Raw genomic sequence first — 14,649 nt, 5'->3', positions numbered from 1 at the left:
GTTTGTGTGCAAAGCACACATCTAGTCAGTGCTTTAAAGGAGACAATTTACCACTAACAATCTGCAGTTCACAAGAATTACAAAGTCACTGCCTGAATGCGCTTTACATGTGATCTCTGACTGATTATCTGAAAAAAATCTATTGCAAGACGCCTAACCTCTATCATAAATAATTAAGAACATATGGCATTAAGCCCATCGTCGCCCGTTGCTGAAGTATGTACTTTTACAATTCTCCTCTTCCACAACTACCTCTACCTGGTTGCCCCAATGAGGATCTAAGGCTGCCTGCACCAGCTCACCTCCCTAAATCCCTCAGAAATGCATTAAACACTTTAAACAGTCCATATTGCTGGAAGAATTCAGTATTAGGAAATGCACGCAACAGTAAAGCAGATGGTGTTATACCCTTCCTCAATTTAGTTGAGGGGACCATTTCAATGAAAGCAGCTACAACATACAGCAGTAATAAAAAAAAAAAACATAGCACACAGTGTAGGAAGCTAGCCTGGTGGACACCTATGGTGTTGGCACCTTTTACCAGGTCCAGGAAACCCCTATAAGTGAACTGTAGGCAGGGTCTAGGAAGCCAGGGCTCTCTAGAGGTAGCCATGGATGAGCGGCCAAGACTTCTCTAGGAGACATGCAAAGCTTATGCAATACCACTATAGTCACTGTTAGAAATGGGGTTTCTGGTTGGCTAGGGTATGCACCTAAGCCAGGCAGAACCCACCCACTTTAATCAGGGCGCGGGCTGAGGGGGTGGGGGGCACCGCTCCTCAGCACCAAGACAGGGGCTGCCTGATGATTGGGAGAAGAGGAGGGGAGCAGTACGCAACCCCTCCCTTCCTATGTAGGGGTCCCTCTTGGGCCCGCACCCAACCCGGGGCACCCACTCTCCCTGCAGACCCCCTGGGCCACGACTAGCCCTCCCAGGGGGGAACAAAGGAAAGGGGCCCAGCGGTGCGGGGGGCCTCCGATGAGGCATCCGCCCCACCCGTGACTTCTGCACACTTAGGCCTTTCCCCGCCTGTGTTTTCTGAGCTAAGAAGAGGGGACCCAGCGGGACAGGGAAAGTCCATGGAGGTTTCCTGCCCACCCGCGAGCCGCACTACGATGATGAGACACTAGTGGAGCAGCAGCTGGGGGGTGGTGGTGGGGGGTGGTGGTGGAGGGCCAGCGATGAGGCCTCCTCCTCGCCCGCTGACACACCTGCACCGGATACCGTGAGCAAGCCTCTTTTTCCATTGGCTGCAGCGGTGAAACTTGGACCAAAGAAAGAGTCCACTTGTGCCCTGGGTGGTGCTTTGCTCTGCACACCTCGCACCAGGGGCATCTCTAGGAGCACACTCGCTCCTGCCATAGTCTTCTTCTGCCCCGGGGAAACCAGGCAAGGTGCTTTCCGGGCGCACTTTTGAAATACAAGCTATCCGGCCCGCAGCGGCGATCTCTCCCCCAGTGGCAAACAGTGATGCGCTCACAAGGCGTGATGTGCCTTCAAAAGAAAGCGCTGCTCAAGGCGCTATGCAATAAAAATGAATCGCTCCTCATGCGCTTCAAGCAGGCAATTGCAGGGGGCAGCAGCCACAGCACCCAGCCCCTGGGGACACAAATGGAGCACAAAGGGGATGCAGACAGTGGCAGTTCCTCCTAGTGACCCAACAAGACACAGGTCAGCACAGCAGCAGCAGTCCTGGTGAGTCCCAATATTGCGTAGGCTCTCATTATTCTAATGAGACTACTGGATTTCGAGTGGCAGAATCGCCTGCGGTGTGGGAGACTGAATCTAACCCACTACAGGTGACACCTGTCGCTCCAATCCGGGTTCTGCTCCGGCTAACTAGCAGTGCCTCATCTCTACCTAAGGGCAGGGATGATTGGGCAGCCGAGCGCATGACATAACTGGTTTCTCAGGGAAGCCGTGGTCACTCAGGTCTCATCCGTTTCTCTCAGTTACATTAGTCTCATATACACAATAACACAAAAGGCAGTATATATTTCAATAATGCTTTAATAAAGCGACTGCATCTTAGATAGCAAAGCAGGGACTGCAATAACCAGGACAATACAGCATGACAATATTACAAATTGTAACAAGGAGAGTAAAACATAAAAATAATGCTACCATATTGTCACCAGAGTCAACAGACTAATTCCTACCTAGGCTATGATAGAGCACAGCGTGTTAAGTTCTAATTCTGCCCTTCAGGTTCCCCTGAGAAGACATCATACCCCATACCTGAGCAAAGGCCTGAAGTCTGCAAAGACAGCTGTAGGGAAGCTTTCGGCAATCAGCATTAAGTCGTGGTTCTCTGGCTGGAATCTCCCTCTAACGTGTAAGGGACAGGGAAGTGTTTTTATAATAAAACAGCTGGTGTTCCATGAAAATGTCCCTACGTAAGGATGTGTATTTTCTATGAATGTCAGAGACTGAACTTACACCATGTTCAACGACAACCTATCTTGCTGTAGCCTTGAAAGAAGCACAGAGTGAGCAAGAATGTCTTGTTTGAGAACAGAGTGCAGCTCTAGGCAAAAACAGTCAGATAAAGAGAAAATAAAACAAGACCGTAAAAGTGGCTACTGTAACAATAATAAAGCAAAGCCGAATAAAATACATCTAGGTTAAAGTGCAAAGCGGCTGGCCTAGTATGTTAAAATAACGTGCATGGAGCTATAACCAAAATGGCTACAAAACACTATTAGCAGCATTCTGTGTCCAGTTGCAAGTATGTTTCTTATGTATAAGTGTCTCTCTTACATGGAGAAAAAATCCCCTGCACTTATACTCAGTTTTGCAAAGCACTAACAAAGAGGGGGAGAGGAAGTTCCAACCAGTTACAACTGGTTCCAGGAGTGTCCCCTCTCTTCTCCAGAACAGGCTCCAGACATAAGTTGAGGTAAACAAGCCCTTTGTGCGAGGTAAGGGCACAGCCTTTACAAATGCAAGTGTGCCCCGCCTCCCATTCTCTTAGCCCAGGAAGATCATTCAAAATGAAGATGCACCTCTGTGACACTCCCTGTGTACAGGCTGTCTGAAAAGTATGCACAAAGCCCAACTGTCACTCTGCCCGACGTGGACAGGAGTCAAGCTGCAAAACACCAGAGTCATAAGCACAGAGAAATGTTCACTTTCTAGAAGTGGCATTTCTATAATGATAATAAAAAAATCCACCTATACCAGTAAGCAGCATTTCTCACTACCATTCCAACCATACCAAACAAGCCTATGCTACCCCTCATAAATCAGACAATACACCCTAGATATAAGGCAGGGAATTTCCAATACAATCCTATGAGAAGGCAGCACTCACAGCAATGAGAAACCAAATAGGCTGTTTGTCACTACCAGGACAGGCCCCGCTACTAGGCACATGTCCTGCCTTCTACACACATAAGACCCTGCCCATAGGGCTAACTAGGTCCTACCTGAGGGGTGACTTACATGTAGTGAAAGGGGAGTTCTGGGCCTGGCAAGTAGATTTAGATGCCAGGTCCCTGTGGTAGTAAACTGCGCTAGCAGGACTGAGACAGGTTTGAAAGGCTACCTCTGCGGGTGGAGTAAGCAGAGCTGTAGCCCTACTAGTATCATTTCATTTACAGGCCCTGGGTTTAGGGATACCACTGTGCAAGGGACTTACAGGTAAATTAAATGTGCAAATCAGGTGTAGGCCAATCATACCAAGTTTACAAGGCACAGCACACGCACTTTAGCACTGAAAAGTGAACAGAGTCATAACGTCAGCCAAAGAGAGTCAGAAAAATTAGGAGGAAGGGAAAAAAAGTCAGGGGAATTACCCTGTAGAAAGGGCCAGGTCCAACAGTCAAACAGCAACTTACCACATGAAAGAACCACACAGTGTTACAAAAATAAAGGCACTTTAGTATAGTAACACAACACTAGATTACTTCTAGGCAGCCCTCCACCCCCCAACCTGGAGGTAAGTACACACTAGTTATATACACAATTGCAATCAGAAATTAGCATATAAACAAAAGGCATTTGCAATAATAGTAGAAAATAGTGAGGGCCCAAGGGGTGGGCCAAATCATATACTATGAAAGTGGAATGCGAAGTGAAGAACCCCACCCAAAGATCTGGAGTTGTTAGAGAGGAGCTGGAAGAACTAGGGTCCCCAAGAGGCAAGTACCTGAGTGACCTCCAGTGACCAGGAGAGCAGAGATAAGTACCTGGTCTTCCCAGGGGCTAACAGGAGGACTTAGAAAAGGAACTGTGCAAGAACAGAACCAGTCTCGAAGAAACCAGCGGTAGAATCTGAAAGAAGAGGACCTGCAAAAGAAGGGGACAGAGTCCAGCCCACAATAGTGTCTCCTGTGGGGACAGGAGCTACTACCTACCCTTCTGTGGATGAAGAAACAGGTCGATGGAGGAAGACAGCTGTGGAGCCCAAAAGCTGAAGAGAAGTCCTTGAAGCGGCACAGATGGTGCCCCACGTCAGTTGTCGGGTTAAAGTTGCTCAATGGTGTAGGAGAACCACCAACAAGCCTTGGCAAATGCAAGAGGAGCAAAAGAATTGTTGCAAGGCTGACGAGGACCAGCAAGGCCCAGGGGACTTGACCCTTGGAGGGGAGTCCAGGGTGACTCTGAGCAGTCGGGAGAGCCAACAGAAGCAGTTGCAGCCCCCACATGCTACCGTCTGGCAGCAGGCACAGCAAGTCACAGTGAGGCCCAGTCAGCACACCTGAAGCGCAGTCCCACATCACTGGAGCAGCAGAGAGGAGACACTGTTTGGCAGGAAGAAATGCTGCGGCCGGAGGTAATCGGAGCCTGAAGATCCCTTGGAACAGGCGACAACAATCCTTGGTAGCTGCAAGAGTCGCAGTGCACAGGGGTACTGTCCTGCAAGGAGAGACAAGGGCTCACGGTCTCCCAAGTTGAACAGCTTGCAGAGAGCACCAAGGGGACCACTCCAGACCACCACCTGTGATGCAAGATCCACGCAGTTCCAGAGGAGAGCAGAACCACGCAGCTGGACGTCATTGCTGATGGTGCCTGCAGATGCATGGGAGTGACTCCTTCACTCCAAGGGAGATTCCTTTTTGCTTCTGGGTGCAGGCTGAAGTCTCGCTGACTCCAGAGGATGCACAGCCGGGGAAATGTTGCACTTGCTGGAAGGAGCCGGAGAAACAATGTTGCAAAGCGAAGTTGTCACTGGAGTTGAAGTTGTGTCGGTTCCTGAAGAGTCCCGTTGCTGTTCCAGTGACCAGAAGTCGAAGTAAACAATGCAGAGGAGTCCTCGTGGAGTTTTGCACATCCAATCTGGGGACCTACCCTTGCGGGAGTCCTTAAATAGCCCTAAAAGGGGGTTTGATCACCTTGCAAGGTGACCACATATCAGGAAGAGTCTCTGACGTCTCCTGCCTGACCTGGCCACTCAGATGCTCCCAGGGGCCTCTGCACATTTTGGTTTCAAGATGGCAGAATCAAGTGGCCATCTGGAGGAGATCTGGGCACCACCCCTGGGGTTGTGATGGGCAGGGGAATGGTTACTCCCCTTTTCTTTGTTCAGTTTCATGCCAGAGCAGGGACCGAGGGCCCCTGAGCTGGTGCAAACCAGTTTATGCAAGCAGGGCACCAAATGTGCCCTTCAAAGCAAATCTGTGGCTTGGGGGGGTTACCCCTCCCAAGCCTTGTAACACCTATTTCCAAGGGAGAGAGTGTGGCCTCCTTCTCCCACCAGAAATCATTTGTTCTGCCTGCAGGAGGGCAGAAACCTGTCTGAGGGGTGGCAGAAGTGTGGGCTGCCTGAAAAAGCCCAGAAGGCTGGTAGGAGCAATACTGGGGGGTCCGCTAAGGAGTTCCCAGAGTGCATGGAATCATTCACCCAATACTGGCAACAGTATTGGGTATGATTCTGACATGTTTGATACCAAACATGCCCAGGTTCGGGGTTACCATTATGTAGCTTACCTGTATACAATACACGGGTAAAATTGTTCTCCCACACCTACAAAGTCCAGTGGAATGGGACTGGAGTTCGCAGGGGCACCTCTGCTCAAGCAGGGGTGCCCTCACACACAATGACCCTCACCCTGTCCTCTGGGCTAGGAGGGCCTATCATAGAGGTGACTTACATTGATCTGGTGCAGTGACCAGTGCTCAAAGGGTGCATGCACCTTTTCACACAGGCTGCAATTGCAGGCCTGCAGACACATTTAGCATGGGCTCCCATGGGTGGCACAATACATGCTGCAGCCCATGGGGAACCCCCGGTGCCCCGATGCCCTGGGTACCTAAGTACCATAGACAAGGGACTTATAAGGGGGCACCGGTATGCCAATTGTGGAGAGAACAAAGATCCTAGGCAACCAAATATAAAGGGAGAGAGCACAATCACTGGGGTCCTGGTTAGCAGGATCCCAGTGAAAACAGTCTAAGCATACTGATAGCATGAAAAAAGTGGGGGTAACCATGTCAAAAAGAGGGTACTTTCCTACACACAGAAATGGAAATGACACAAAAAACTGTGCTGGTGTCAAAATCCCAATCAGAACTTTCTCCATACAAGGGTACCTCACCTCTGTTCTTACTTGTAGCACACCTTCTCTCTGAAGTACTGTGCTGAAAAATGACTTTTTATTCTATTTATTGGTGGCAGAAGTAGAAGGGCCACACAATCCCCTTGCTTCCCTTCACTCTTTCCCACTTCAGCCACCCAGATTGCCCCTCAAATCTCTCAGCCTACCCCTCTACATAAGTGCACCTACTTGCCACCTCTATAGCTGCGAAGTAGCTCTGTATCAGCTAGTTCTGATTTTTAGCCTATAACGGGTTGCTTCCTGGGACTGGCAGTTACCCTTCACCAGAGTATATATCACGAAGAACAAAAAAAAACAAAAAAAAACCACACAACATGCAAGTATGAAAAGTAGGTTGGTTACAAGCATTTGCAAGTTATGCCAATCCCCAGGTCCTCTATCAGATAAACCCCTCCCAGGACCAGGTCACCTCTGTGCCTCCAATCAGGTTCTCTCAGCCTGTTGCACAGTTTGTTTCGTACTAAACATGCAATTCTTGATCTGGCCACAGTACCTGTACTCTACTAATGTCAGTGCCATACTGACTGCAACTGCCAGTTCCTGGTGAGTCTGTGACAACAGCTGATGGGCTAATTTCCTCAGAGCGCAGCAGAGAGCAGGCACGTCTGCTGCCCCAACCCATATATGCCAATGGTCTACAGGTAGGCTGCTAACTGCCAGAGACACATCTGATTCCTCCAATGTCGAATAAATTACAGGCCTCAGACTGGGCCAGTCTCTATTTACAGCTTAAAAGTACTGGCTCTTGGAACACAAACTGTTAATGTATCAAGCAGGCCAGTGGCACAAGTTAAAGAAGCTGTAGATCTAGCTTCTGAAATCAGTAGGTGGTAGGAGTCCCTCTTAAGCATTGCTAAGTCACTAGGTCTCGAAATTTTGTTGGTGCATTCCCAACGCATATGTGTGCCTATAAAATGTTGAGGGCCTTTTTTCTTCCCCATTTACTTAGTGATCTAAATCGAATTTATACCTAAAAAGAAAAAAATGTGGAGAGGCAACACAGATGGCACAAGTGGGGCTAGGAAAAGCATCAGGTGAGAGCGACACGAAGTAGGCGTATGAGAACCACATGGGCCAGCAATCATCAAGCGGAGTAAAGAGGAGGGGTGCAGAAGCAACGGGCAAGACAGTAACCTGGAGCAAGCGGGGGATAAGCACACGGGTGAGAAAGCAACAAGGGGAGTACATGAAGACAGGTGCAAAACAAAGGAGTGGGGAAAAGCACATGGAGGACAGAAATCAACACAAGAGCACAGGGAGAGAAATACATCAGGGAAACAGTTTGAAAAAACATGCACTCACATGGAGCGCTTAACTGAAAAGAAAAAAGTAGTGCTTGAAAAGCAAGCATGTGGAAGCATAGTAGCAAGTCAGCCAATCAAAAGTAATAGTAAAAAGGCAATGCTCCATGGAAGTGGGAACACAAGACTGACAAACAGGGACACAAATAAGAAGTAGGCAAATTAGAGGGTCAGAAAAGCCATTCAAAGGTAAGCAATGGGCTGGGTCCAAGCTCATGTACGTTTTGAGTAAGCCCACAATATATCTCGCAACAGACAGCTCACATGCAGTCTAGTAGGAACAACCGAAAAAGCAGTAGACTACTGCCTAAAATCTGTAAGGTTGGCTAGTATGCAAACGTTTATGCCTTTTAAAGTTTAAAAATAACACAAATTAGGTTACCAATTTGTATTAATTTACTTTGGAATAAAAAGAGCAAATTTGGAACTCTTTTCTGTACTGATGTGTTTAATCAGAAATATTGCTCCTGAGGGATTAAACTTAATGTGCAACTGTGGAAAATAATACAGTATGGGGATATATGTTCTGTTACCTCACCAAAATAAACAGTAAGTTTGTAATGTATAACGCACTGCCTTCTAACATTGGGGGTGGTCAGACACCTAAAAATGGATTTACCTTGCATTACTCCAAACGGTTTCAATGCCTCCATTGATGATCAGACAGAGATGGGAGACATTACTAGAGTAGGACATATCGAAAACTGAATGGCACAGTACTGGCCTAGCTGCACCGAGTATCTAGGAACACCAGACTGAAATACACTCAGTTCAATTCCATACACGACTTACTTAATGCCCCACATACTACAGGTTATATATGGAGGCACCCCATGCCCAAGATGCACCTCCACAGATGCAGATTTTGAACAAATGACGTTGGGTTGTGTGGTCGTCCGTAGGTTTTTTTTGGGGGGGGGGGGAGGAGGGGGACGTAATTGACTGCCTGAACAACACTCTCTGCCATGCCTTACAGTGCACGGTGGCGATATATTTATTGGGCCTTTTCCCTATAGCACGCCCCAAGAAGGTAGGCTCTAGGTTTTTGGATCTAACCCCTGGTGTTGGCTAAATGCTGCATAGCGAAGCACTGGAAATCAGCAACAGAACCAGGACTACCACAATGGAAACGAAAGGTAACATCTTTGGCCAGGGCAGAAGAGAGAGCACTGATTAGAGATAATGCATAAGGAGAAGGCCACTGGCAGGACTTTGGTTTGAGGTACTGGAGATCTAGGAATAACAGGAGGGTGATTTAGAGTCTTCCGCCAGAGCTGGGACACTTCCCTCCCAAAATCCGGAGGATACTACACCACAAGCAAAGAGCTGAGAAGATGAGTTGGGAAATACTATTGGATGCCTAGCACTGGCCATGGGAAATTGAGGGTTCAGGATGTACATAGCGGCCATACCCCCTCTTGCCACCCACCAGTTCTATTTCGCACAACCCCCATATCGACATATTGCATACTATACAAACTTGTTGACTCTGAATACCTTGCAGTTACTTGATGATACATATAACCCACCGGAAGTGGACCATAGTTTTTTTTCTTTGTTAGTAGAAAAAGCTGATATCTAATGCCTATCACAGACCTTATGACATGTTCCCTGAGTTGGTACTGCCTAAGAAACAAGTATATTGCTATACCTGCTGGTGATATCTCATTTGAGATCGCGTGTACTGAGCTACGTTATCTCATTGCTGATATATTTTGAAGTTGGAATGATTTTGAAATGTTAAGTTGGGTGCAGACCACATACATGGTCATACCTGTTATATACAGGCAAAAGCTAAAAAAAAAAAAAAAAAAGATTTAAAAAAAAGTTTGTAATGTATAAACATTTATAGAAAACCTTTTCAAAACTCACTAACAGTTCAGTAAGCACTGCAACTCAGTTCATTAAGGAGAAAAATTTGCAATAGAAAAAGCATCTCCCCTGACCAACCAAAAACAAATGTTAGAAAGTTACTACTATTTTACACGTTTACAAAAGAAGTTGCAATCTTTTTGCAATGGTTCTTTCAGGGTGCTATGGTTAAGGCACATTGTTGATTAATCATGGTTTCAACTTTGTATATATGGCATAAAAGATTGCCTAGAGAGTAGATGCAATTAGTGTCAGTCTGTTATTCAATTTCTAATAACAGTCACCTCACATAATAATATCTGTTGCCCAATTCTAAGATTCAAGAGGTCCGATAATAGAGCTGTGTGTGTTTTCCTGAGACATACCGTTGTGTGGTGCTCCGAGAGTAAAGAGTCCTGTGTCCAGTGCATGTATATAAGCTCCCTGGTTCATCTCTATGGCCACTGATCCAGAGATTTCACCGAAGTTTTTGATGGCCCACCAGATTCCTAAAACATATAGGGAAAAAAAGCAGAATTAAAAACCAGCATTTATTCTTTATGAAAAACTACTCCAATTTGCATTTCGCAGCTCTAAAAAAGGGAGAATGAGTAACTGGTTAAGAGGTATTGTTCCTACATAACAGACACAAGCAGCAATGAAAGATGGCACTGCAGAGACATATACATATATTCACTTCCATTTTCTAAGTGTCACATAAAGCGGGTCACCACGAATGAACCAGTAGAACCTATGCTTCTAATCTCACATATCTGAAACAATAAGCCTATGAAAAACTGGCTAAACATGAATATAGCCAAACACAAATGCAAAATATGTTTAATATGGCAACTCCGGCAGGTCGTCACATGGTTTAAGCAGAGTGCTACATAAACATCCCCACACAGTCACTTTTCGACAGATGACTACCTGGAAGCTCGAGGGCGAACATAAGCAGTAATTACATAGGCACCTCTAGACTCAATTATTTTTGGAATGTAAGATAAATTAACTAAAATTATTTTAATTTAAAGTTGTTGCCCATACAACAAATATACAGAAACAATAAAGAGTAAGTCACTATGGCGTCTGTATTTAAATGAATATTTTTCAATAAGTATAACAGGGTATAAAGCTAGAGGCAAATATTTCAGGCCAGTTATAGGAACAACAGTTTCATCATCGGCACTGGCACTGATAATTGGCAAACAGTTTCTATTGTCTTCTCAGCTGCCCATCGACTCTTACACAGAGTGACCTGGCTCACAAAAACACAATGGGTGTGATTTAGAATTTGGCGGACATGTTACTCCATCACAAACGTGACGGGTATCCCATCCACTGTATTACGATTTCCATAGGATAAAATGAAATTGTAATACGGCGGACGAGATATCCGTCACATTTGTAATAGAGTAACCAGTCTGCCAAACTCTAAATCAGGCCAAATGTCACAAGTCTCGCTTGAGCAGTGTAACTAGAGGAACCAGGCTCGTGTATCAGAGAGAGGCAACGTTTTGCAAAGAGAATGGCAACTAGAGTCTACAGAGTGTGTGTAAGAAGCAACACTTGGGACCACGTTAATCTCACTCTAGATCATTAACATGACCTTGCCTATGCCCCCCAGTAAATGTAAACTGACCGTCAGAGAGCCCAGTGTAGCCTCAAGTAACAGTCCACTTTTTGGAAACGTGAAGAAAGTCATCTTGAAGAGAGAGATATGGAATTTAGCAGATTGCAATGTAGCATAATGTACAGACAAGAACATTCTCTGTATGACGAAATCATGGTCCTTGCCCTGCGTGCTTCAGCTGCAAGTATCAGTTATCCTAGTTTTGGGATTTTGGATCCAGCCTCACACTAAACCAGTGTGTGCACAGAGACCTAGGCCTCCCTTCACGTACAAGAGGTTTTAGACTTGACCTGAAAGAGCAAACCAAGCAAGCCCCTTCTTGCAACAGTTGCAATACTATGGGCAGTGGAAGCTAGTGTGTTCCATAGTGATTATAATGTGATCAGGCCTTTTTACCTGTGTTGTATGAGGGGATGTAGGAGGCTGGCCTGGTGTATGGTGGGTACCTATGATACTTACACCTTTTACCAGGTCCAGGTATCCCTTATTAGTGTAGTGTAGTGAGTGTCTAGAAGCCAGGATCTCTAGAGATAGCTGTGGATAAGCAGCCAAGGCTTATCTAGGAGACCAGCAAAGCTCATGCAATATCACTGTAGTCACACTTAATACTCACACACATGAAAGAAAACAGTGTTACAAAAATAATATTTATTTTGGTGACACTTGAAGGATGGCCTCCTATGTAGCGAGCCTAAGGTTCCTGAGCCTGGGTTAGCCTGTGTGCTGGTAGGAACCCCAGTGCTTCAGAGCCTTCCTACTGGGTCTGCCTTTAGCTGGTCATTTGGGCCAGGACAAGACCTTCGAGTGGCTTGTCATCCACTTCTACTGGCCCCAAATGCGCAGGCACTCCGATGCTAATTGTAGGTCTTGCCCAACTTGTCAGGCAAGTGGCAAGAGTGGGGGGGAAACACATGGCTCCCCTCCAACCTTTCCCTGTGGTTAGTACCCCCTTTGAAAGAGTTGGTATTGACATTGTGGAGTCTCTGGATCCCAAGACAGCCATGGGCCACAGGTTTATCCTGGTCTTAGTGGGCCATGCCACCCGTACCCAAAAGCCATTCCTTTGAGATCGATCACCGCCCCTGTGGTGGGCTGTGCATTGATGGGGGTTTTTACCCACATGGGGTTCCCCAAGGAGGTGGTGTCCGATAGGGGTACCAACTTCATATCAACATATATGAAGTCTCTATGGAAGATGTGTGGGGTAACGTACAAGTTCACCACACCTTACCACCCCCAAAGAAATGGTCTGGTTGAGAGATTCAACCGCACCTTGAAGGGCATGATTATGGGCCTGTCAGAGCCTGTGAGGTGTAAGTGGGACATCCTCTTGCCATGCCTTCAGTTCGCTTACAGGGAGGTGCCTCAAACAGGGCTTGGCTTTAGTCCTTTTGAGCTGCCCTATAGCCACCCTGTGAGGGGACCTCTGAGTCCGGTAAAGGAGGCTTTGGAGAAAGCCCCTAGTAATCTCCCGCCCCAAGGTTGTATTCAGTTACATGCTGGCTCTGAGAAACCAGATTGCTGCTTCAGGACTCTCACACAGGAGAACCTGGAAGCAAGCCAGGAAGACATGAAACGCTTGTATGACCAGAATGCCACTCTGGTCGAGTTTCAACCTGGTTAGAAAGTGTGGGTGATGGCGCCAGTGGAGCCTAGGGCACTCCAGGACAAGTGGACTGAGCCATTTGAGGTGGTGGAGCGCAAGAGAGAAGTCACCTACCTGGTGGACTGAAGGACTCTCAGGAACCCCTTGAGGGTCCTGCATGTGAACCGGTTCAAGCCGCACTTTGAGCGGACTGAATTGTCCATGCTCCTAGCAACAGATGACAGGGTGGAGGAAAAGAGTGAGCTTCTTCTTGACTTCCTGTCTGCTGGAGAAAAAGATGGGTCTGTGGAGGAAGTGATCCTCTCCCCCTCCCTGACCCCAGAGCAGCAGAGGGACTGTCGCCAGGTGTTGGGTCAGTTCGTCTCCATGTTCTCCCTGATCCCAGGGGTCACACACTTATGTACACACAATGCGGACACTGGGGACAGTCCTCCTGTTAAACACAAAGTTTACAGAGTGACTGACAGGGTTAGGGCTAACATTAAAGATGAAGTTTCTAGAATGTTAGCGTTGGGGGTTATTTAGTTTTCCAGCAGCACTTGGGCCAGCCCTGTGGTTTTGGCCTCAAAGCCTGCTGCCTCCTGGTGCCACTCCAGGACTCAGGTTGTGTGTTGAATACCGGGGATTCAATGCAGTCACTAAGACTGACGTGCACCCCATCCCCCGAGCTGATGAGCTCATTGACCAGTTGGCAGCTGCCAAATACCTAAGTACGTTTGATCTTACCTCTGGGTATTGGCAGATTGCCCTAGCTAAGGGGGCCAAGGAAAGGTCTGCATGCTCCACAGCAGATGGGCACTACCAGTTTAGGGTGATGCCCTTTGGCATGAAGAATGCCCCTGCCACCTAGCAGAGGTTGGTCAACCAGGTGTTGGCTGGGCTCGATTTCAGAGCCGCCTACCTGGATGGCATTGCTGACTTTAGTTCACCTCATCTTATTAAATCCAGTAGGATGCCATCCCCCGATTTATTATGACATGCACACAGAGGGCACTTTAGAGGGGCCCCCTGAACCCCACTGGTCTCCGAGTGTGTTGGTTGACTGGTCTAAACCATCCTGCCACCACAGACAGGTTTCTGACCCTCTGGAAGTGAGAGTTTGCACTCTCAGAGGTCAAAAACAAAGCCTGCTCCAGAGAGGGGGGTTGTCACCCACTCCAGCAAGATGGCAAGCAGATCTGCATACCAAGGCCAGGGGCTTCAAAGGCCCTGCCGCCTTTGGTATTCAACCCCCAGCTTTCACAGACCTGGGTGTAAACTCCCCCATCCTGAGGCCCATTTGCCACTAGTACACGCAGGAGATTTTGTTAGTAGGCATGTACCACCTCTGGGCTAGTCACACCCCTAAGGTGGGCTGCATGTGGTGGACACTCGAGGAAGGGTGCCACCATCTTGTTTTTGGTTGGAATCAGGCCTTGTGGGATATGGATATGCCCATTTCCCTGAGGAAGGGGCCATATAGGGGGTGTAGGCACCCCAGGGGTAAGTAGCCCATTGGCTACTACCCTACACACCCCTAAACACCTCTAAGTTGAGTATTTATGCGGCTCCCCGACACCAGAAGACAGATTCTCTGTCCCCCAGAAGAAAGAAGAGCTGCAAAAAGAAAGAACTAAGGAGCAGCAACTGACCTGGCCACGCCCCTGCCAGCCTGCCTGCAGTCCTCGACAATTGTGCCAAAGACAACTTGTCCTGCA

The 14,649-nt window shown here is 47.5% G+C and overlaps 1 protein-coding gene across 2 annotated transcripts in view; it reads right to left on the bottom strand.

The window, feature by feature from the left end:
• Positions 1–14,649, bottom strand: part of FRG1 (FSHD region gene 1) — a 129,040-nt gene that overhangs the window by 89,910 nt on the left and 24,481 nt on the right. For both annotated transcript variants that reach the window (XM_069200244.1, XM_069200252.1), the window contains exon 4: positions 10,100–10,222. In XM_069200244.1, coding sequence (XP_069056345.1) covers positions 10,100–10,222 — 123 coding nt within the window. The remainder of the gene's footprint in view (positions 1–10,099; positions 10,223–14,649) is intronic.

This window comes from Pleurodeles waltl, chromosome 1_2 (assembly GCF_031143425.1).
Source record: "Pleurodeles waltl isolate 20211129_DDA chromosome 1_2, aPleWal1.hap1.20221129, whole genome shotgun sequence".
NCBI lineage: Eukaryota > Metazoa > Chordata > Amphibia > Caudata > Salamandridae > Pleurodeles > Pleurodeles waltl.
The sequence above is the reverse complement of the archived record's forward strand: the minus strand, read 5'-3'. Positions and strand labels throughout refer to the sequence as shown.